This window comes from Electrophorus electricus, chromosome 1, assembly GCF_041902795.1.
Source record: "Electrophorus electricus isolate QZ-2024a chromosome 1, ASM4190279v1, whole genome shotgun sequence".
Lineage (NCBI taxonomy): Eukaryota > Metazoa > Chordata > Actinopteri > Gymnotiformes > Gymnotidae > Electrophorus > Electrophorus electricus.
Window position 1 is genome coordinate 34,245,923 of NC_137497.1, and position 22,247 is coordinate 34,268,169.

At 40.4% G+C, this 22,247-nt stretch overlaps 1 protein-coding gene across 3 annotated transcripts in view; it reads left to right on the forward strand.

The window, feature by feature from the left end:
* Nucleotides 1-22,247, forward strand: part of cpne4a (copine IVa) — a 55,322-nt gene that overhangs the window by 5,424 nt on the left and 27,651 nt on the right. For 2 of the 3 annotated variants that reach the window (XM_081716660.1, XM_027005390.3), the window contains exons 2-5: nt 952-1,149; nt 16,505-16,684; nt 17,906-17,977; nt 18,671-18,745. In XM_081716660.1, the coding sequence (XP_081572786.1) occupies nt 979-1,149; nt 16,505-16,684; nt 17,906-17,977; nt 18,671-18,745 (498 nt within the window). In that variant the 5' untranslated portion in view covers nt 952-978. The remainder of the gene's footprint in view (nt 1-951; nt 1,150-16,504; nt 16,685-17,905; nt 17,978-18,670; nt 18,746-22,247) is intronic. The other variant, XM_081716669.1, reaches the window with a different exon arrangement.

Genomic DNA, 22,247 nt, shown 5'->3' on the forward strand with positions numbered 1-22,247 from the left:
ATCTGTCAGCATGCAGCTGCTGGAAAGATAGATGATTATGGCCCAGTCAGGAATTGTACTTTGATTGAGCTGTAGCAGTCTAGGAGTAAGCAGTACAATAATTGTGATGGCATACACAATAGAGCTAGTGTAAATGCCTCCACTGAATCAATTCCAGGTATTCCTGCGAGATGATAAACTCATTTCTCATGTGAACAATATCCATAGACATTGTTTACTGAAATCTGACACCAGGACTGTGGACTGTCTAGAAGTGAATTTAACTAACACAGAGCTTTCAGTGCATTTTTTTCAGGGGTTCTACCTATTACTCTCGGTCTTGTTCTCTTTCAGTCTCTCATTTTCTTTCACTCTCTCCCTCTCTCTATCTGTCTCTTCCTATCTCCAGTCTTCTCTTCACCTCCCTCCCTATCTGTATCTCTCTCCTCACCTCTCACTGCTTATAGAGTTTTATCTCAGTCAGTTTGTTGTTACTTGTTATTTTTCCTCATCAGCTCATATTTGCCTCATCCATTCATCTAAATTCGCCCAGGCCTTCTCAGCGAGGGAGTGTTTGATCCTGACACGTGCTCTGCATGTCTCAGGGGCGCATGTCTTCTCCAGAGGCAGAATCATATGGGAAAACTGGGTGAAGGGGTTTGCTGCCAAGCCAATTATTCTTTCTTTTGCCTTAATGAAAAAGTTGCTTCTGTTCCCATATCATGTAACCACGCCTCTTTGTTTCATCGCTGCACTGCATGACTGAAATATGACTTATTATACTGGAGACAAATTCCTGTATTTTCTTTTATTGCTCATACTTTTTGTGTCAAAGGTTTGGCCTAAAGCTTATTTCTCTTTGCAAGATTTTCAGATAAATTGCAATCCGGGACTAAATATTGTGACAAACAATCTTTCACCAGTGTTCGTCCTTTCAGATCAAAATCGATCTTTCCCCGTTCTGCTTTTCAGCGTTAGTTCAGCATCAGCGACAAAAACATGAATGACATCTACGAGTCGGCTGCCACCTCGCTGGGCCTGTTCAGCAGTCCGTGTCTGACCAAGGTGGAGCTGCGTGTAGCCTGTAAGGGAATCTCTGACCGTGATGCGCTGTCCAAGCCCGACCCCTGCGTGGTCCTCAAGATGCAGTCTCACGGCCAATGGCTGGAGGTCAGTTCATGCATTTATTTGTTTATTTATTTATGGGGGGTTGGGGCAAAGACCACACCTGAAACCCCTCCCACTTAGAAATTTAGTCTTAGCTCTTTTTACATGCAGAGTTGCTCATCTCAATAACATCAGCAGAAAGAGCCTCAGTGTGGACTTAGATATTGCTATAGTAGTGTTTCCCAGTGCTTGTTTTTGAGTAGCCACACCCACTTTTCCTTGCTCCTTGTACTCTTAACTCATTTCATCACTGTCTCAGCTAATTAACAGATGCCTCAGGAACTTAACATGGGTATGTTGTAATAGGATATAACAGGAGCAGGAAACACTGATTTCTAAAATCCTGGGTATTTTCCCTCTTTTGCTCTCAGCTTGCTCTGTTACCTACTGTGCTGGGCAGAGAAACCTTGTGCAGGACTGAGCTGTCTGCTGTCTGCACGGCATAGGTCTGCTGTTACACTGCCTGCTGCGTTCAGTAACAGTCTGTCTGGAGATGTGGCGCTTGTAAGCTTCAGGTGCCTGAAAACATGTTGGTGGATATGCATGCTTGTGCTGTGAGCATGCCAGTGTGTGTGTGTGTGTGTTTGTGTGTGTATTTGTAGGTTACATATGTTCTCTGTGAGATCTCACTGTCAGGTTGTGGGTCTTATGCCAGCCCGTCAGCATCAAGCTCTTCCCAGCACTATTTGCTCGATGTTAACTGTTTATAGAATGACTCCAGCTTGCAGTTACAGCTTGCTATGAATGGCTCTGCTGGAGGAAAACATGCTGAGATACTGTAAAAGGTTCCAATTTGAGCCTGGATGCTCTCTTTATTGGTGGGGAATTATTGGTGCCCTCCCCATCTTTCCCCATATTCTAGCAGAACTGTGTCTGGGCCATTGCATCATTTTCGGGCAATGCCACGGCGCAGTCCCCTGTACAGAGGCGGAAAGCGAACACACTGTTGTTAGCTAGCCCTGCAAACATTGTTGTCAAGCCAAATACAGACACAGTGCTTTGCTGCTGTGATCCAGCCCAGTGCAGAACAACAACATGACTGTTACTCTGGAGACCACCCCCTTACCTCTCCAAGGAGTAAGGGCTTGACAACAGACACAGCTAAAAATACAGCCTGCTACAGCTGTCACCCTGTCAAAATGGGTTCCAAAACAGCTGTGTGGTGTTAAAATATGCTAATTACATTGAGTTAGCAGCTGCTCATAAGGCAGCATTGTTCCATAAAAGTTCACCAGGAGGAGGTATTCTCTGTTCCTCTCAAAGAGATTGCTGAAGGTAATAGTCCAAACCCACGCATAACCTCCTGGCTTCTCAGCTATGTGTTGTTAGGGGTATGTACAGCTGTGACTCATTGTCAGTTTCAACTGTGTTTGAAATAAGAGAAATTTTGGAGATCATGCATGCTTACTTAGTGTGCCTGCACAAAGGGGGTTTACACAGCTGTGCCTTGTTTTGAACAACTCTTAACTGGATGAGAAAAAGCAGCCTCATCAAATGGATTTGACAAGGAAGAACACGCAGCAGCAGCAGAAGAAATTTGTGATGGCTATGTGCTTATTATCTGAAAAACAATCCACACCTGCAATTAAAGTCAGTTCCTGTTTATGTACAGCTGCTGTCAAACACTATACTCTGCAAAGAAGAAATCCAGCGCTTTAGTGGTGTGATGACATTGTCATCCTCAGACACACCTGCTCCTTAATGTATTCATAATTGAGTCACATTATATAAATGCGCTTCAAATCAATATTTCATACTTGGTTGTTCCTGTGAAACCACATGGCTAGCTTGCTTGAGGCTTGTAAAGATAAACTCTCTACCAGACTGTGCCTGCTGCCTTCTTCCCCGGGGAATGAGCCTGCTGTTAGTACCCGAGAACACCTGCTTAGACACTAGGGGTCACATAAGTCACTGGTTTTTGATTAAAGCTCCTTCTCATTGAAAGGTAACAAAAATGTAATGAATGATTCACTTTACAAATTCACTTTCTGATTTACAATGTGCATACAGAAGCACTTATTTTTCATTCTAAAAATGAAGGTTATGCATGAATGTACATATACGTGTGTGCATGTATATATATTCTGCCCTTTTTTACTGTGAAACAACATTTTTTTATAAGCCTTTGAGTTATTTGAAGTCTAAGCCTAAATGATTTAAAAGGTTTGATGGTTTATGTGGAGTCCTGTGAGGGGATCAATTTGTTGATTTTATTGCTTCTTTGTCTCACGCACCAGCACAGTTTGAGTCTTTGGTACACAGTTTGAGTCTTTGGTGCACAGTTTGAGTCTTTGGTGCACAGTTTGAGTCTTTGGTGCATAGTATTAGTCTTTGGCACACAGTTTGAGTCTTTGGTGCACAGTTTGAGTCTTTGGTGCACAGTTTGAGTCTTTGGTGCACAGTATTAGTCTTTGGTGCACAGTATTAGTCTTTGGTGCACACAGCTCTTTCCCAGTCTGCAGGTGCTGCACCAGGGAGGTCTAGTCCATGTTCTTGCAACACCTCTGCTAAGATACTGGATGGGAATTTCTGTGGGGTGTTTCACAGAGGGAGGATTTTTCATTTGGATTTGAATGTATGTATGTTTGCATATATGTATATATGTATATGTATGCTGCCTGCATCTTCAGCCTTCCTCTCCTCTAGGGAAATCTGAACATTGCTAGCAGCAAATGAATGAGAGTGTAACTACATAGCATGATTGTGAATGTTCACTGCTCATACTGCACAGTGCATTATATGATGGGGATAAAAAAAAAACAACAACAACACACTTTGTTTTGTGCTTTTGTTTTATGTCAGATGTCTTGTTTACCATACGTTTCATTCAGGCTGTTTTCATGGAAGATGTCATCTTTAATTCCAGACTCTGCCTTTACCAGAGAAGAGATGAGTTTCCAAAACTAGTTAGATTAACTGTCAGTCATTTAGATGAAACAGGCACATACATCTGGCACCTCAAGGCAATGCACTGGAATTTCATCACACACACACACACACACACACACACACACACACACACCCACACACACACACACACACACACAGGTTAGTATTGTGGTTGGGGGCACAACACAAACAAAATTTTGAAAAAGGAAAGTTAAAAGGGGATGGGGGAGGGGTGTGTGTCGTTCATTAAAATAAGTTTATTAAGTCTTAAATGCCGTAAATGTAAATGTTAACTTAAGGCTGAACTATCAGTTGAGTATTTGTTGCTCTTAACTGAAGTGTGATCAAAGTTAGCTTTAAAAACCAATATCAACTGATCACTGATAATAGGATTTAACATGGATGTAAACAACAAAAATTGTCAACCTTATAATTTTGTTCCTTCAGAACTTGAAATATTACAGTCTACATATGAAGACTATACATAAAAATTAACAGAGCAAGATCAGCACAGGAATAGCAGTTGGTATTGCAAATAAATAATAATAATAATAATAATAATAATAATAATAATATGAGTTTAGGCTTATAAATTTGTAATTTGTACTCTCATAGTAAGCGGGTGTACAACAATGCACCTTCTTACCACAACAATGCTCACGGTACATATATAAAAGCCATAAAAATTGCATAGAACCATGTGCTTAAGTGAAATAGCTAAATACAGAACTTTAGAATCTCAGGGTTAATTGTAAGTTTTTTTTCCTATTTGCATGTAACTGATCTGTATAAAGTATACCTGTCAATCATATCTTCAGATGTGACCACATAAATTTGGCCCTTAAAAAGACATGTATCTCATGTATGTATCTCACTTAGGTAGTGGAACTGGGCCTTTCAGATACATGTGCTCTTAACTCACTCAGCTAATGTAGTATGACTGTTATCCAGGCTTCAGATATTGTACTATTTTAGAATATATATCTCAGTTCATGACATAGCCTAGTTATTTGTGATAAGAAGCATTACTATTGTCTGCACATTAATCATATGGAAATATTTATATTCATGCAATCTCTTTCATTTACAGAAGGAGCAAAAATGTTGGGATATGCAGGCTGTAAGAAATATAAGACTCATGGTAAGACTGATGCCATTAAACGGTCCGATGCCTAAAGCCACATATGTTTTAATGCCTAGTTATAATTGTTAAAATTCTCAGTAGGGTTTGCTTCATGACTCTACGAAAGAGCCGAGTTGCGCAGAAAGCTTTGGAGCGCTTGGTAAATTACGGCCTTTTTTTAAAATATAATGGGCCAAAAGCGCCAACGATCGGCCCTGTTATAGTCATCGCCTTATGTGAAATGCGAAGAAAGTTAAAATGATTGAATCCTCTGAAAACTACGTTTTGAAGATGTTTGAAATGTCTATATTTGGTCTAATATCAACTCATAATATTAATATAATTACTTCTTGAAAACAATAATATCAGCCGCACTGCGGGAGGGTTCACACTGCAGATTCTGCAGGTGATAACTCTAGCAAACCTTCGTCAGAGCTGCTTAGTGTATGTAGTCTTAGCTGCTGGCACCGGCAGCCATAAACCTATACACACCCTGTGTACATTTTGTATGGTTTTGTTCATTTTTTAAAACATGCTTTCTTAAAAATAAAATTGTAAGAACAGCAGATTATGTCTTTTAAATAGTTTTTTATTGAATAATGAGCTTGCGAATGAGATGCATATTTGGTTGTGTCCATTGTGTTCACTCACATCGTTACACATTTGATTGAACGTCACTGGCTGTAGGTCATTGCATCATCAACATTTCTGGCGCTAAATCGAGACTGCTGGCAATGTTGGATTTAGCCAGGTTTAACTTATTTTGTGTGTTAACAAGCAAATAAGAAGCATAGAAATGCACAAGATAAAATTGCTTTAACAGTTTTCAGGCTTTTGAAAACAGAAAACTGACTACCCTAAGCAGTGACAGCGGCAACACTGGTAAAGCATCGAGCCAGCTGCATATCCGAACCTTCCGCATGGTAAGCGTAGGTAGGAATACTTTAATTTGATTGTTGCATCTGCCGTTTTTATTGTTTATTGTAGAAGACTGTTGTGGTTTTGATGTGGCGTATTGTTGTTACTATCTTTATAGCTAACTTCTTATGATACTGCAGTTTTCTTGCTTTGTCGACTCTTACTGCTAATTTCTATGGAGTAGATATTTAATATAGCTAGCTAACTAGCTAGCGTTAACGTAGTATAGTTATAATATAACTAGTATATTGTAGCCTATTATTTAGCTGGCTTTTGTCCTTCAGGCCTGTTGCCTGGTCTTTGAAATGCATGCAGGGGTGGTGAACTCCAAGTGAACAACTGGATTAATAGCGAAACCCACTTTGTAGAATTCCCCCCTATTCTGCGGCTGTGAAAATAAACAGAAGTAAAAGATGAATGATCGTCATCTAAAGCGTTCAGAGCACCACTTCAGACATCTAACGGCTTTTCAGCGTTTCATCTCCGCGTCGCGGCTGTCAGCGTCACGCAGCAAACTCAGCAGAGCCAGGACGAGAGTCTTCCTGTCGCGGACACGACGCAGCGTCTCGTCGACAGTAACTTTCATCTCTCTACGGGCCTCATCAAAATGGGGAGAACTCACGTTGCTAAATCATAAGCGAGAACGCCATGTGGCATTGTTATTTGGTAAAGCTTTAGGTGTCGTTTCCATTCATGCAGGCTTACATCACGGTCTGTCAAAGGGAGACATTTTAAAACGGCATAACTACGTTGTAGTCATCTTCTTTAATGAATGGACTTGGATTAGTGCTGTACATTGACTTCCGCAATGGGATTGATACAAATCGATAAAAACGAAACGCGTATCTACATTAGACGGAAATTGGATAAGGCAACCATGCTAATTTATGCCTGTTTAAAAATAGTTTTCCTGTTAGGTGAGGTTTTATAAATGTTTTATCTACAGTTATCACGGCTGTGATCAGCGCAGTCTCTCATCTCATCTTCATGGCGTTGTTTCAGTAAAATCTGAGTAGATGCTACATGCATTTCCATAGAAGTCGTGCGTCAATGGCTTATTTTTTCTGCCATACAAAGGTCTCCTCATTCAACACCCTTACACTCTGAACTTTTCTAAATCCTGTCAATAATTTCATGAACAGGGTGAGTAAACATGTTATGTCTCAGTGGAGAATCTGCCGGTCGCAAAAGAGGTGTGTTTTCAGCAGGTGACCTGCTTTGTACCTGTGGGGTCAAACTTCAGGATATTCTAGTTGGTACACATTCTCGGGGTTTGGCTAAAAACGTGTCCTATGAACCAGTGATATATACCCCCGTCGCTATGACACTTGAAATTTAGCTCTGTGGGACTCCCATTTCTCCTGATCATCTTTGAAATGTTTCTCTACCTTCATTGGAGTCCACCTGTGGTAAATGAAGTTGCTTGGACATTATTTGGAAAGACACACATTTGTCTGTATAAGGTCTCACAGCTAACAATGCATATAAGAGGAAAAACCAAGCCATGAGGCGAAAGAATTAAATCAAATTATTTATATAGCATTATTACAACAGATGTTGTCACAAAGCAGCTTTACAAATGTCCAAGTCCAAGACCCCATTGAGCAAGCCAAGACTGACAGTGGAAAGGAAAAACTCCCTAGAGCATGAGGAGGAAACCTTTAGAGGAACTCAAGGGGTGGGGGTGGGGGTGGGGGGGCATCCTCCTCTGGCCAAAAGAACTGCATGTAGAGCTTAGAGACAGGATTGTGTAGAGGTACAGATCTGGAGAAGGGTACAAAAAATTCTGCTGCACTGAAAGTTCCAAAGAGTACAGTGGCCTCCATAATTCTTAAATGGAAGAAGTTTGGAACAACCAGGACTCTTCCTAGAGCTGGCTGACCCACAACTAAGTAATTGGGGGAGAAGGGTCCCTTGGTAAGAGAGATGACCAAGAACCCAATGGTCACTGTCACCTACCCAATACCATTCCTACAGTGAAGCATGGTGGTGGCAGCATCATGCTGGGGGGTGTTTTTCAGAGGCAGGGACAGGGACAGGGTTGAGGAAAAGCTGAATGGAGCAAAGTACAGATATATTCTTAATGAAAACATAGTCCAGAGCACTCAGGACCTCGGACTGGGCTGAAGGTTCACCTTCCAACAAGACAATGACGTTAAGCATATAGCTGAGACAACACAGGAGTGGCTTCGGGACAATGCTGTGAATGTCCTTGAGTGGCCTAGCCAGAGCTCTGACTTGGACCCAGTCACACATTTCTGGAGAGACCTGAAAATGGCTGTCCACTGACAGTCCCTGGAGCTTGAGAGGATCTGCAGAGAAGAATGTGCAAACCTTGTGGCATCCTCCCCAAGAAGAATGGAGGCTGTAATCGCTGCCAAAGGTACTTCAAATAAGTACTGAGTAAAGTGTCTGATTATTTATATTAATGCAATATTTTAGTTTTTCCTTTTCAATAAATTTACAAAAAAAATCTAAAGTTCTGTTTACTTTGTCATTATTGGGTACTGAGTGTAGAATGAAGGTCGCAACATAACAAAATGGCAAAAAATGGAAAGGGTTTAAAAACTTTCCAAATGCACACAGCCACATCCACCAATCAGCCACAACATTAAAACCACTGACAGGTGAAGTGAATAACATTGATTATCTCATCAAAGTGGCAGACAGCAAGTGAAAAGAATGGGCAAGTATAAGGATCTAAGCGACTTTGACAAGGGCTAAATTATGATGGCCAGACAATATTCTGGAGCTGACAGAGCAGGCCCCCAAAGCTCACTGATGTATGTAGGGAGTACAGGCTAACTCAACATCATTTTTGATTACATCATGTGTACAGCCAGGTGCATCTGCATCACTTACCTGGGAAAGAGGTGCCACCAGGATGCACTATGGGAAGAAAGCATAGGCAGTGCTCTGGGAACTATGCTCTGGGCAATGTTGTCTAATGGCAGTGGCCTCTATCAATAGGATAATTTGCCATGCCACACAGCAAAAATTGTTCAGGAATGGTTTGAGGAATTTGACGAAGAGTTGATTTGGCATTGACTTTGCCTCCAAATTCCCCAGATCTCAACCAGATTGAGCATATGCATATAGGATGTGCTGGACAAACAAGTCTAATCCATGGGCATCCCACTTCACAACTTAAAAGGATCTGCTGTTAATGTCTTGGTGCCAGATAGCACAGGACACTTTTAGAGGTCTTGTGGAGTCCATGCCTGGATGGAACAACTGTTTTCGTGGCATGAGGGGGACTATATAATATATATATATATATATATATATATATATATATATATATATATATATATGTATATATGTATATGTGTGTGTGTGTGTGTGTGTATTTTATATATATATATAAAATGATGAAATCTTTTTCTTTTCCGTAATTTCATTCTCTGCTCAGAAGGACTTCAGCTTCTTTCTGCTCATTGGCTGTTGGAGTCAGGCCACGAAAAAAACTCAGAAACTAGAATAAAGACTAAAGAGTGATTTCTTTTTTGAGAGAAAGAAAGAGTACTTCACTTTAAATTAGTAAAACTCACCCAGTAGTTTTTATGCGCAAAATTCTAGTTTAAAAATATTTAATGAAAGGAAATAGTTACTTTATTGCTCTGTGGAAGAACATGTCCCTCTTAGGCAGTCTCTTTCATCTTTGCCTTGGTTGAAATAGACAGCTAAGATGCCTTGACCCACCTTAAGGTCTTATGGTCTGAAAGGATGAGGAGAGCTTTTCTTTCTAAGTCCCAAAGATCCTCATCAATAGTGCAAGTAGCACAGGCCCGTTAACACACTTCTTCTGCAGAGATGAGTTTGATTAATCTGAACTGTGGACACCAGCACACTAGTGATCTGTGTGCTCCTAGTCCAATTTAGTCAGTCCCCCTACTCCCACCCCCCCAAAAGGTTCAGCTTGATTCTCCCAGATTCCTAAAGTCTACTGTCCATGTCGTAATGACTGCTCTCGTATGCCCCCATTGGTGTTAAAGCTTGTTTATAATTAAAATCTTCTTTCCAAGCCCAAAACTTTAATAGATGAAAGAAGCTTCAGGGATGACCATATGCTGAACCATAAACCTGTGTGTAGTATAATATAAAACCTGTGTGTAATATTATATAAATGATATATGTAAAAGCCTGTATGTAATACTATAGGCAATTCTCACTAAGTCATAAAAAATGTGTATAACGGTTCTAAATAATTTCCTCTTCATGAGGCATTTGGCTGGCATGGTAATGCACACACTGGTTATGGATGCACTGGTAATGCACACACTGGTTATGCATGCACTGGTAATGCACACACTGGTTATGGATGCACTGGTAGTGAATACATTCGTTAGGCATGTGCAGGTCATCAGCACATTGGTAATGCAGTCTCTGTTGCCCTTAATGGACGTTCTCTTGTGGGATGTTATGGTGTTACTGAGCCTCTAACCGTCTCAACTACTATGGCTGCTCCTACCTTCTCCTGATGTCTCCTGCTGTAGCCCACCACACCTCCAGCTTAGGCAACGACTTCTCCATTGCCCTTAATGGACGTTCTCTTGCGGGTTGGGTCACATACATGCACACCTCAGGACAAGACTAGGACCTTTAGAAAGTTGGTATAGACATGAATTGCTTATTTTTTCATTTTCTAAGTTTTCTCTTATTATTGTGGTGACCATGGTTGGCCAGAGGAGGATGCCCCCCCCCGCCCCTTTGAGTCTTGGTTCCTATCTTCCTCATGCTCTAGGGAGTTTTTCCTTGCTACTGTGCCCTTGGCTTGCTCACTGGGGGCTTGGACTTGGACAAGCTGCTTTGTGACAACATTTGTTGTAAAAAGTGCTGTATAAATACATTTTGAATTGAATTTTGTATTCACACATAGACCTAAAAAACATAGACCTACACATAGACCTAAAAAAAACCCTGCATTCCCCCCCCCCCCGCACCAACACCCAAGCTGACTTCAGGTGGAGTAATTGTATCTGAATGGGGGCTGTTGTATATGGATGGATTCGGGTACAGACGCACATAAAAGAGAGAGAGAGAGAGAGAGAGAGAGAGAGAGAGAGAGAACTGGGTAAAAATAAAATCAAACGCACACAGGCAGGTGTGAGAGTGATGAAATATTATGTAATATGCTCCTGTATATTCACTGCTTCTTTGTTTTATGTTTAAAATTAAGCCACTATACATCCCTCCTATACATGCTGCCCCTTATTTATTAATAGATGCATTATCATTGTCTAGTGTAGGTTTTTGTAAGGAAGGTGATAAACCATGTTCAAAAAGTGCTCCAAAAACACTTTTTATTATTATTGCTATCTAAATAGTCGTAGTCATTGAGTACTAAGCCAAAGCATCAACAACTGTTAGTGTGCAGTTTGTTACTGACTGCACTTTAAGAAAATAATTTCACTGTAAATATTAATATACCAATATACCAAACATTATGCTGAACAAATGTGTTGTAAATTTTGAATTAGATGAGAATTTGAATTAGATCAAGTATAAGCAAAAAATTTACACAAATTGTGTACACAAAGTACAAGGCAGACAATAATTGCTCTCCTTATGTAGTAGTTTTGAAGTCAATAAACGCAATATATGTGGACAAAGAACATGCAGGAAAAAAGTAGAAAGCAAACACGAGTCTCCAACAGAGTTTAAGGAAACAAACAAAAACGGAATCGAACAAAAAAGTGCACTAACAGCAACAAAACAAAGCCAACGTAATGACAATGACCGACAACAGTGATGGAAAAAAGGGCTTAAATCATGAGCAGCATAGTGATATAATAATACAAAGGTGGTGTGACAAACCAGGCAGAACACACCACCTGAGTGCGGCGTGGCAACTAACCAAAACAAAGACGTGTGACTGAAAACATAAAAAAAAAGCCATGTCCAAAGCTGCCACCATATGACAGAGGTCGTTGGTGGGAGGGGGATATTGTCACAGTACTCCCCAACAAAACACCACGGCACCACATCAGCGGCAAGACAAAGGGAGAGGGGTGGGCACACAACAGGCACTGTGCCGGCCTGGGCATGGAGAGCTTCAAGGACACCATACTTCTCAAGCCCTGGACCTATTGAAACTGCATGTCCCCAGATTTTGGCAGCCACCTTCTTCAACTGGGTACTGGATACCATGATCTAGGACCTCCGGTGCAGGCTCCTAAAGGCATAGGCTCCTGAAGGCTCCCTCTGATGGAACATGTCACAGCTCCCTCATTTGAGACAGCTGGACCCTTGACTCCACACATGAGTTGGAAGCAGCACAGACATCCATGATGAACTCTACAGGACTACCTATGCCTCCCGGGGCGAGATCTGGGGGTGTCCTTGCCCATGCAGAGAAGTCTGGGGCAAAACGAGTCCCCGGCAAGCTTCGGGTAACAGCACCCCTACGTTCACCAGGCCACTGTAGAGGAGAGAGAGAGGCCTACACCACGTGCAGACAAGGGAAATAAAAAGGTAAAAAGAAATCAAAAGGAAACTTCCAGAAAATGGTCATTATGTCACAGGTGTAGAAAATGCAGGAAACAAAGGGAAGCAAACGCAAGTCTCCAGCTGAAGAGTTTAATGAACAACAAAACCAAACATAAAAGTGCACTAACAGGAACAGAACAAAGCCAATGTAATGACAATGACTGACAACAGTCGTAGAAATAGAAATGGCTTATAAAAGGAGGTGCAGATTGTGCAGAGAATTGGGCAAATATGGACCACCTGAGGGTGGTGTGGAAACAAACCAAAACAGGCATGAGAAACAAAAGAACAAACAAACAAAAGCCACATGCAAAGCCACCATAGTCTGACGGAGGCTACCAATGTCAAAATATCAAGAGGTCTCATGTAGTTTTTGGTGGAATTTGAATTTTACATTTATCATCTACACCATAAAAAAATTGTTTATAGATATTAACATTTATAGATATAAATATTTATAACAGTAATGCTAAAAATATGTTATTAATATACATTAACATATAAGTATGTATATTAACATATCCATATATATATATTCATATATTTTCTAAAAATATCTTAATGTCCTTTCCTTTGACATTTCCTTGAGGTCTTTGATGCATACCATTAAGTACAGAAATTATATGTTGAAGTTACTTTTTTTTAAGTTGGCTGAATGAAAATCGCCTTTGTACTGTTTTCTGAACTACTGCAAAAGTTGGGGAAATTATAGTCTGTACAAAGGAGTTTTAGTGTTCTGTTCTGACACTGCACAGACATGCAAACCACGCACTGAGCACAGTGTGTCTGGCCTTCATTGACTGTGATAAAAGCATGGAATTTCTGAAAAGTTCTTCAAGGTCTTCTATGTAAAGGTTGATCTGCACTCTTAAAAACAGAGAGAGAGAGAGACAGAGAGAGAGAGCGAATAGACTTTGATGTTTTATTCCTTCAGATGCCTTGGGTCATTGCTCCAGGGTGAAAGGTCGAGCTCAGGCTTAGTGGATGCTCTCTGATCCTCTGCCAGATGACTGTGGTTTTTGTCACTTTTGCCCAAAAGAACCATCACCAATGAAGCAGAGAAGTGTAGACCTCTGATGACCTGACTCAGGAATCCCCAGAGCTTCCTGCCCTATATATCAGTTTTCTCAGCCAGTATTTGCTTTCACAGAAACCAGCTGAGGCTGAAGTGTGAGTCGAGTTGGTTTTTAGCTGGCATTTCATTTATCTCGGGATTCACGTCCTACCACGAGTATAATTACAGCTTGTAACAGGAGGTAATCTCTAGCCCCTCAGCTTCCTTTTTCTCTCGTCTAACACGTACTTAAAAGAAAAAAACAGGATAAACCAGCATCTATATACATACATTAACGCTGAAAGAAGGAAGTACCGTTATGTTCATAAACTATCAAGCCCATAATCAGTTAGCTGGAATTTTCTTTAGAGTCACATTTATCACCCTACTGCAGTTCTGAAGCATCTTATCAAAAGTTCTTCCTGTGGTTGCCTCTCATCAAATATGAAGGCAAAGGTATAAATAAATAAATAAATAAATATATCCTTGGGGAAATAAAGGGAATACTTTGAAGTCAAGCCTAGTGTAGCTGTAACAAATGTTGCCTTTTGAACAGTTCTCCTACCCTCTGAATTCTTAAATTCACAATAATCTCACCTTCATAAGAAAACAAAATCCAAGTCGACTGTCAGAAAATCTCAGTAACCAAAGCAATGTAAGTAGCACTGCAAAAAGTAGGCTGATGTCTCAGAGGAAATCAGGAGGCACAATTTTGGGTGCGAGTGAGAAAGGGAGAGAGCGAGAACATCCTAAAAACCTAAATCAGATACAAAGTTTCCTGCTGGCAGTGCCATGATGAAATATCTTGGTAATAAAGAAACAACACAAGCAAGCACCTTTGTTAGTCTGAATAGTATAATCCATGCATTGGGTACTTTTTCAGAGTCTATCCCCACACACCGTTCTTATTGTCTGAGTGACTCCAGGGGCACAGGAAGCGTTTGAGCATTGCAAGTATTTGTAGGCTCCATGGAAGGGGCTATGGTCACAGTGAGATTCTAGTGAATGGGAAAAGAGGATACAGTGCAGTTAATCTGTCTGAGGAGAGCCAAGCAGCTGAGACTGAATTCTGTCTAGACTGCTGAGGGCTCACAGATAAGGCCAGCCATTTTGGAAATGGCTTCTATGAAGGGCAGATTTTACAGAAATTTAGTTCTGAGTTGCTCCATTGGTTCTGCTGCCTATTAAGTTTATTTTACTTAAATATCAAAGGCTTAATGCAAAACTATGAATGTAAACCTGTATTGGGAACACAAACTGCAAATCATTTTGAATGCATTTGATGCAGTTTTTTTCAGGTAATTACATGTTAAATGCATAATGACCATTAGTATTGATAAAGTTGTACTTCATGGTACAGTATTCAAGACCCAACTCTTGGAGATCTTACAGAGTTTAATTTTTGAAGCTAACTTTTTCCACACCCGATTCAGGTAGTCTACAGAAGTGTATAAAAGCAGTTTGGCCTGATTTGGAGCTATTTGGAGCTTAATCCTCAGGTCATAATTAAAAAGGTCTCTTCTTTCCAGTAAAAAGGGGATTATTCTATAGTAAAAGTTAATATAACTCATAATGGGTGACAATGCATGTTGACCATTTAATATGATCTCTCTTGTGCAATGTTACCTGGCCTCTACAATAGCTGTCATTCAGTGTTACTGCCATAATATTAAAATACGCATATCCTAAATAAGCAGGAAATGTAAATGCCACTGGTTGGTGATGCTTTCACCGGAAAATAAAGCAACATTTATAAAAAGTACATTTGCCTAACCCTTTGGTGTTGGCACATTCAAAATTTGGAAACAAATTTCTGATGACTAACCTCATCTCAGCCACCCAATTACCTATTGTAAATCTGAAAACTGAAATAAGCTACATTTTGATATAACTGGTGAAGAGGCTTGTGCCATAAATTTTTTTCCATACGCTTTGTTGTGTAATGCTAACTGTACTATAGCTTTCATTACTTGGCCTTAACATTAGCAAATTTGACTAGGTTATTCCTTCAGTTTCAAGTCACAGGTGCTCAGCTTCACATCACTGCTAGTGGCAGCCTCATCCTCTTCTTATGGGTTACACCTGCGGCTGCGCTGTATCTCCTGCTGAACAGCTCGACCTTAGCTGAGTCACTTAAGTCAGCTGTATTACAGGAAAGCCATTAACTTAAAAAGACAGTCATACTACATTCTTTATCTGAACTTTGTAGAGCTGTCTGCAACACATCCTTGGGGTTCAGATTTATAGAAGCCTACACCGGAATGCAGGGATGCCATAGAGATGATTTAAGTGGGGACTCTAGGAGTAACCTTAACATCTTGACACTGTATATGTGCATGTTTGCATGTGTGTGTGTGCACGTGTATTCAGGCAGTCTTCACACATAAATATCCCTATCCTTAGGTCTCTCACTGTCTTCCACAGAATCACTGTTCACAATCCTGCCATGGCAGACACATATGAAAGTGATGAAATACTGGCATTTGCACAAACTTATTTGCACAAACATCTCCCTTCTGTTCTGTGTGGGCCCCTGCTGGCGTTCAAGCAACCACCCTGAACATATGGCCTCATACATATGCCTTATTCATATGCTCACGATGTGTAATGATATTAATTTTTGTTGGCACTTTTTTGTGTATTTTATCATTTATTTCCAAGAATTCCACTCCAGACCTCAGAAAACACCAGCACAGTCCAGATATGACATTTTCCAGTTCCCGGGCTTGAGTGAGGTAATCAACAGTTGGAGAACTGATCACCTATGTAGATTACATCTATCTCTGTGCTGAGAAATGATGTAGTCTACAGTTCAGGGTAGCCCCCCACGTTTTCAGTTCTTTTTGCAGATCTGATCAGTTTTGCCCTCTGGATGCTGTGTGCAGGTTGACAGGACGGAGGTACTTCGGAGTAGTATTAACCCTACGTTCTCCAAAGTCTTCACGCTGGACTACTACTTCGAGGAGGTGCAACGTTTGCGCTACGAACTCTATGACATCAGTAGCAGCCACAACGGCATGAGGGAGGCTGACTGCCTTGGTGCAATGGAGTGCACACTTGGACAAGTACACATACACACATATACATACACACACACACACACACACACACACACACACACACACACACACACACGAGCAAAAACATACACATACACACATAAAACAAACACAAATGCAAACATACATGGAAAACATACACATATGCACAGACACTAGATGTTCTCTCTCTCAAACACACACATACACACACACACAGTTTAGTGTATTTCTTTACAATACAATGGCACCTTTGAAGGCATTATCCCAAACAAGTAATACCACTTACTCATTTATGGTTCTTCTACTTTATACCAAACAGAGATTAAAATGAATGCTCTAATGTTACCATAAGACACAGTTTCAGTCTGCTAGTCTGTTAACTGCCCATTTTTATTTGTCCTGGCAAAAAAAATTATTTTGTAGAGTTATTGCTTGTGCACATTTAGATAACAGCTAATCAAACTCAAGCAGTCGTTAAGATTGTAATATGCACATCAGTGTTGTTTCAGTGTTGAAACAGAGGTGTTTGCACAAGAATGAGACTTGCTCTGTCCCTGACGAGCCATACCAGACCTCCTCTGTCCCTGACTGGCCATCCCTGACCTGCTCCCTCCATGACAAGCCCTGCCACACCATTCTCTATATAGAGTATGAGGCAATTGCAAGTGTTGTGTGAGATACTTAATTTGTAACTCTCTGAATGAGGAGCTCTGAGAGTCTCACTTAATATATAATAAATGCCAATATTCTTTATATTCAATATTCGGTTTTTATTTTGTTTTACCAAAGCTGCTCTCATACTTCTCATTTGTTTTGGGTACAGAGGCAACATTATTTTAATAAGAATGGGCTGTGAATGCCATGGGTTGCTGTTGATACTGAAAGCACATTGTGCTAAGAAACAGAACCACCCCCGCCCCACCGCCTCCACCTTAATAATGTAGAACTGGAAGCATTTCTTTGTAAATAAAGATTTTTCTCAGCTGTAATTACAAACTGGTTTGGGGGCCAAAAAACTCACAATTAGATTTCCACACTGATTTCGTGTAATCACCCTGCTCTCAGTGTCTGTTCTTTGCTTCACACTCTTGGCAGAGCTGCAAGGTCTGCTCCCTGAAGGACATCCCCCTCCAGAGCCTCTTCGCTTTGGTTCTCCTCCCGTCTGTTCGCAGAGACAGTTTCAAAAAGTGGCATGGAAGTTGACGAATGTGACGGGTACCTTGTGTCTTATCTGTCTCCAAACAGATTGTGTCCCAGAGAAAGCTCTCCAAAGCCCTGCTTAAGCAGAGCAGCACAGGAGGAAAGTCCACTATTACGGTACGGCATCCTCCTGTTCACTTATTTACAACCCAAAATCCAGTTCACATTTGCCGCAAGATGCAAGAAACATTGTACAGGATAGGCACACATCCTGGAGTTGGATTTAGTTCTAAAAAAGCCTCCTCTGTATTACACTAAACAAAATGAAGTCCTTGTTGAACATACTCTGAAGACTAGGAGTGAAATGGGACCTGTGTAGATTCTCTTTCTTTAATTGCTCTATTGAATCAAGTATTGCTGTTTGTTTTGTGGTATAATCAATAGATTTTAATGATCCCAAGAGAGGAGGCAGGCAGGAGGCATCATCTTTCCCCCAAAACACTGATCTTGTCGATCAGTGAAACACTACTGAATGGCTATGACATTTCTTGAAATAACATATGAGCTGTTTTTTTTTTATCGGAAACATTTACAGCAGAAACAGCTTTTTCATTAGAGCATGGCAGCAGACATAACTGGCTGTCAGTCTTGGCAGACCACCTGTCAGCATTGGCAAGTAAGCTAACCTAATTAAGGGTCCTGCATTTGACCTATCCGATGATAGCAGTGGTGACTTCAGACGCACAGGAGCCATAGATGTGTTCAGTGTGTAATGTACTGATGTACTGTTCTCTACATTGTAAATGTTCTCAATGTTAGGTCTGTTAAGAGGCTAATGTTCGGGTCACCTTTACCTCTTGGTCTCCCCAGATCACCGCAGAGGAATTGACAGGAAATGATGACTATGTGGAACTGTCATTCAGTGCCAGGAAACTTGACGATAAGGTGCGTGTGCTACGTATACAAACATACAGAAACAAACAAGTAAGCAAACACACCCTCTTTATAACCTTAAGTAAGCAGCGACACCAGTGGATGGAAGAAAGTTAGAGAAGCTCAGGGATAATTTTTTTATATGAAGTTTTTAATCATCTGTTTATGTAGTTGTAGTTCTATTACGCTGTGACACTTTCAGCAGCGCTAATGACAATCAGAGAGGTGGTCAGTCGTAGAAGAGGGAGGGATAGAGTAGAGTAGTAAGGAAGAAGGATAGAAAATGTGAGAAAGAGAGAGAATAGAGTAGTAAACATGCAAGGGCGATAGTTCCTCAGGGAGACGCCATCAGCTTTCATCAAGATGGATAATTACAAGAGACTGAAATTAATAAGGGGGGATTGATACAAGCAGAACCAAATGACTGTGTGAGCCACAGATCAGTCTCACACTGAGTGCTTCTCATGCTCTCTCACCTCTTTTATCCTCTCCGATCTTAAATCTCCTCCATGTCTCACAGTTCCTCCATCAAAGTAATTCAAACTTAAATTAAATTAAAGCAACTTAGACCTGCAAAATGATCAGCAGAGGATGTCAACTCTTTCTCTCTTTCTCCCTCTTTTCTTTTTACGTCTCTCTCTCTCTCTCTATCCGTTAGCTTTCATATCTCCCTCATTCAGTCTTTCTCTCACTGCTAGTTGACAAGTATTTTGATTTAGAGAGAGAAAAAATTGCTGCCTGTCCTGCGTTTGAGCTACAACCTGCTAGTCATCAGTAAAATACCATGTGACAGACCAAGGACTGGGATATCCCTGACAATGAACATTTTGAGTAAAACATTTCAACAGAAGGAATTACAGCCCCCCCCCCCAATATTTTGATAGTGGCAATTTCTGTTAGTGTGACAAGCAGTCTTTTCTGAGGTTTATTTTCTTATGCAGAGTACACTTATTATAAAGAAAGTGTGAATTTGAGGAAGGATAAAAAGAGAATTACTTATCATTTTTGGTACATTCCAAACCAAAATGAAATAAATTGTATTATATGCTAGTATTTGCTGCATATTTGTTGACATGTTGGGTCAAGTTTTTTCAATTTTTCAATTTTCATTTGGGTCACATATTCCCAGACTTTATCTTGTATGATCCTTTATTATGTATGATTAATTTGATCGATTCTGAAAAAAAATCATTTCATACATGGACACAAATGTCACTTTTGGCTCTCAAGAATTTTATTATAGAAATGCTTCACAAATGATCATGTGGTCAAGTATAAGCCTACCAGCCCAGCTGCTAAGAAACAGCTGACCCTGGATTGGAAAAGAGCTGACCCTGGATGGGAAATATAAAAAGGGGGAGTTGAGAGGAAGCAATAGTTGATGTGAGACTCGCTAACCCTTAGTCCCAATGAAACTTTCCTCAGCAGCATAGCATCCAGAAATTGTGAACCGACATTTGTGACATTCTTGACTGAACGAGAGAAAGTTTCTAGAACATGCCCCAGAAGGGAAGGGCTTGAGGAATAACAGGAATGCTAAGAAACAGCCACACCTCTGGAGCAAATGGAGTTTCACCAGGGACATACAAGGAGTTACTCCAGGAACATTAACAGTATTTGGGAGCAAATTAACAGTGTTTGGTGGTACAGCATGGAGCTTTCTTTTTTTTTTTTTTTTTTTTTTTGATCAAGGTCTTTTTATTTGATTTGTCACATTATCACATTAATTCTATAAATTATCAGGTGTTTAACAGGCAAAGAAACATATCTAACCCCATCTCATGTTATGTAGTGTAATACATAGCCAGACTTCCACAAGAAAATTTGTGGAAGAGGATACAAATAAAGTAAACTTTCAAATAAATACATACATTGTCACACCGTCAGTTTTCATGTCATAGACTTGGGGTTCCTAACCAGAAAACGTTCTACAGCCCACATGGAAATTTAACTGACCTTTTAAAATCTAAACCAATGCAGCATAACAATCAATCACACAACAAAATAAACAGTAAACATATACAGCATTTGTTTCTGACTCACAGTGTTTTAACCATTTATCCATAATGGATAAAAATCATACAAGACAGTAGAAACATCACACTGGCATTAACATAACTAGCTTGCTAATTCACCAGCTATAGTCATGTGAAAGTACTATGCCAGACCACTCAATGAGTTTATCATAAATGTAATGTTTTATTTTTGCAAATAATTAACATAATATCTTGTTTGTTGAAATATTTATGTATAATGGAATGATTTTTACGTTGTAAAACAGAAAAAAGAAAAACTTTGTCCAACGTCCTCCTAGCAGTACCATTGTTGCCCACTGGGGTTAAGAAGGATCAAATAATACAAACCTCCCTGGCTGAACCTCTGTCAGTGTATCTGATCTTCTCCGATTTGAGATGGCACTTGACTGGCCTGATCCGGTGACTGTTTTTCGGCGGAATAGCATTAAAACAATATCACTCTCCTGGCCAGAAGAGAATAGAAGGCCAGCATGACAATTTACACCCCCAACTAAGAGGGGTGTCTGTCAGGGCCACACAAATCAATGCAATGAGAGGTGATGGCCCTACTGCTTTTCTAAATATCCTAGAAAAGGTAATTTGCCAGACGTGAACATCTTCGTACATGTCCTAATATGTGCAGCAGAGAGGCCGGGTTCTGCCTGCACTGATCGCATGTGGGGTCCACGCTGGAGCTGATCTTACAAAGTCTAGCTTCAGACCAACCCATACTGTGTTCAGTTTTAAATTGTATAACAGCATACCTGATATGGTAGAGGGGAAAATTTCCTGTATTATTTTGTGCCAAGTTTCTTCTGAAATTGTCTCGCTTTTACTGATTCCAGACTTTGACTGGAATGATAACCAGGTTAGAAGTGAAGCTAGAAATAGATTCTGTGAATGCCAATGTAGCATACAATAGGGCTGCTAGAGATGAGGACCAAATGGATGCTCAGATGCCCCATCCAGAGCTGACCATTCAGGGACAGCGACATCGTCCTTTTCCCAATATAACAATGCTCTTATGCTGACAGCCCAGTAATAATACGGAAAGTAAAAAGAATGCCTCCCATTGTATGAGATTTCGTTTTGCTGTTTGCTGTTTAGAAAACAAAGGTCTTGTTAAAGAAACAGGAAGACATTGGAATACATACAGAAATGTAGGCAGAATATTAATTTTTAACATGAATTCTTTGACCAAGATAGAGGGACAGGGGGCCCCTCTGTTCAGTGTCCTGACTCAGATTAGATAATAGAGGCTGGTAATTAATTGCATATAGATCTTTATGGTTATGTGTAACCCATATCCTAAGGTTCTTGAATTTCGATGGTTTTAATTTAAAAGGAAATGAGCCTAAATGTATCCAACCAGCCCCAGTGTCGACAGGCATCAGCTCACTTTTCTGGAAATGAACTTTATAGCCAGAAATGTTGCCAAATTTCCTAAGTAGGTTTGTTAGTTTGGGGAGACTGCCTTAGTTTGGGGAGACTCCCTTAAT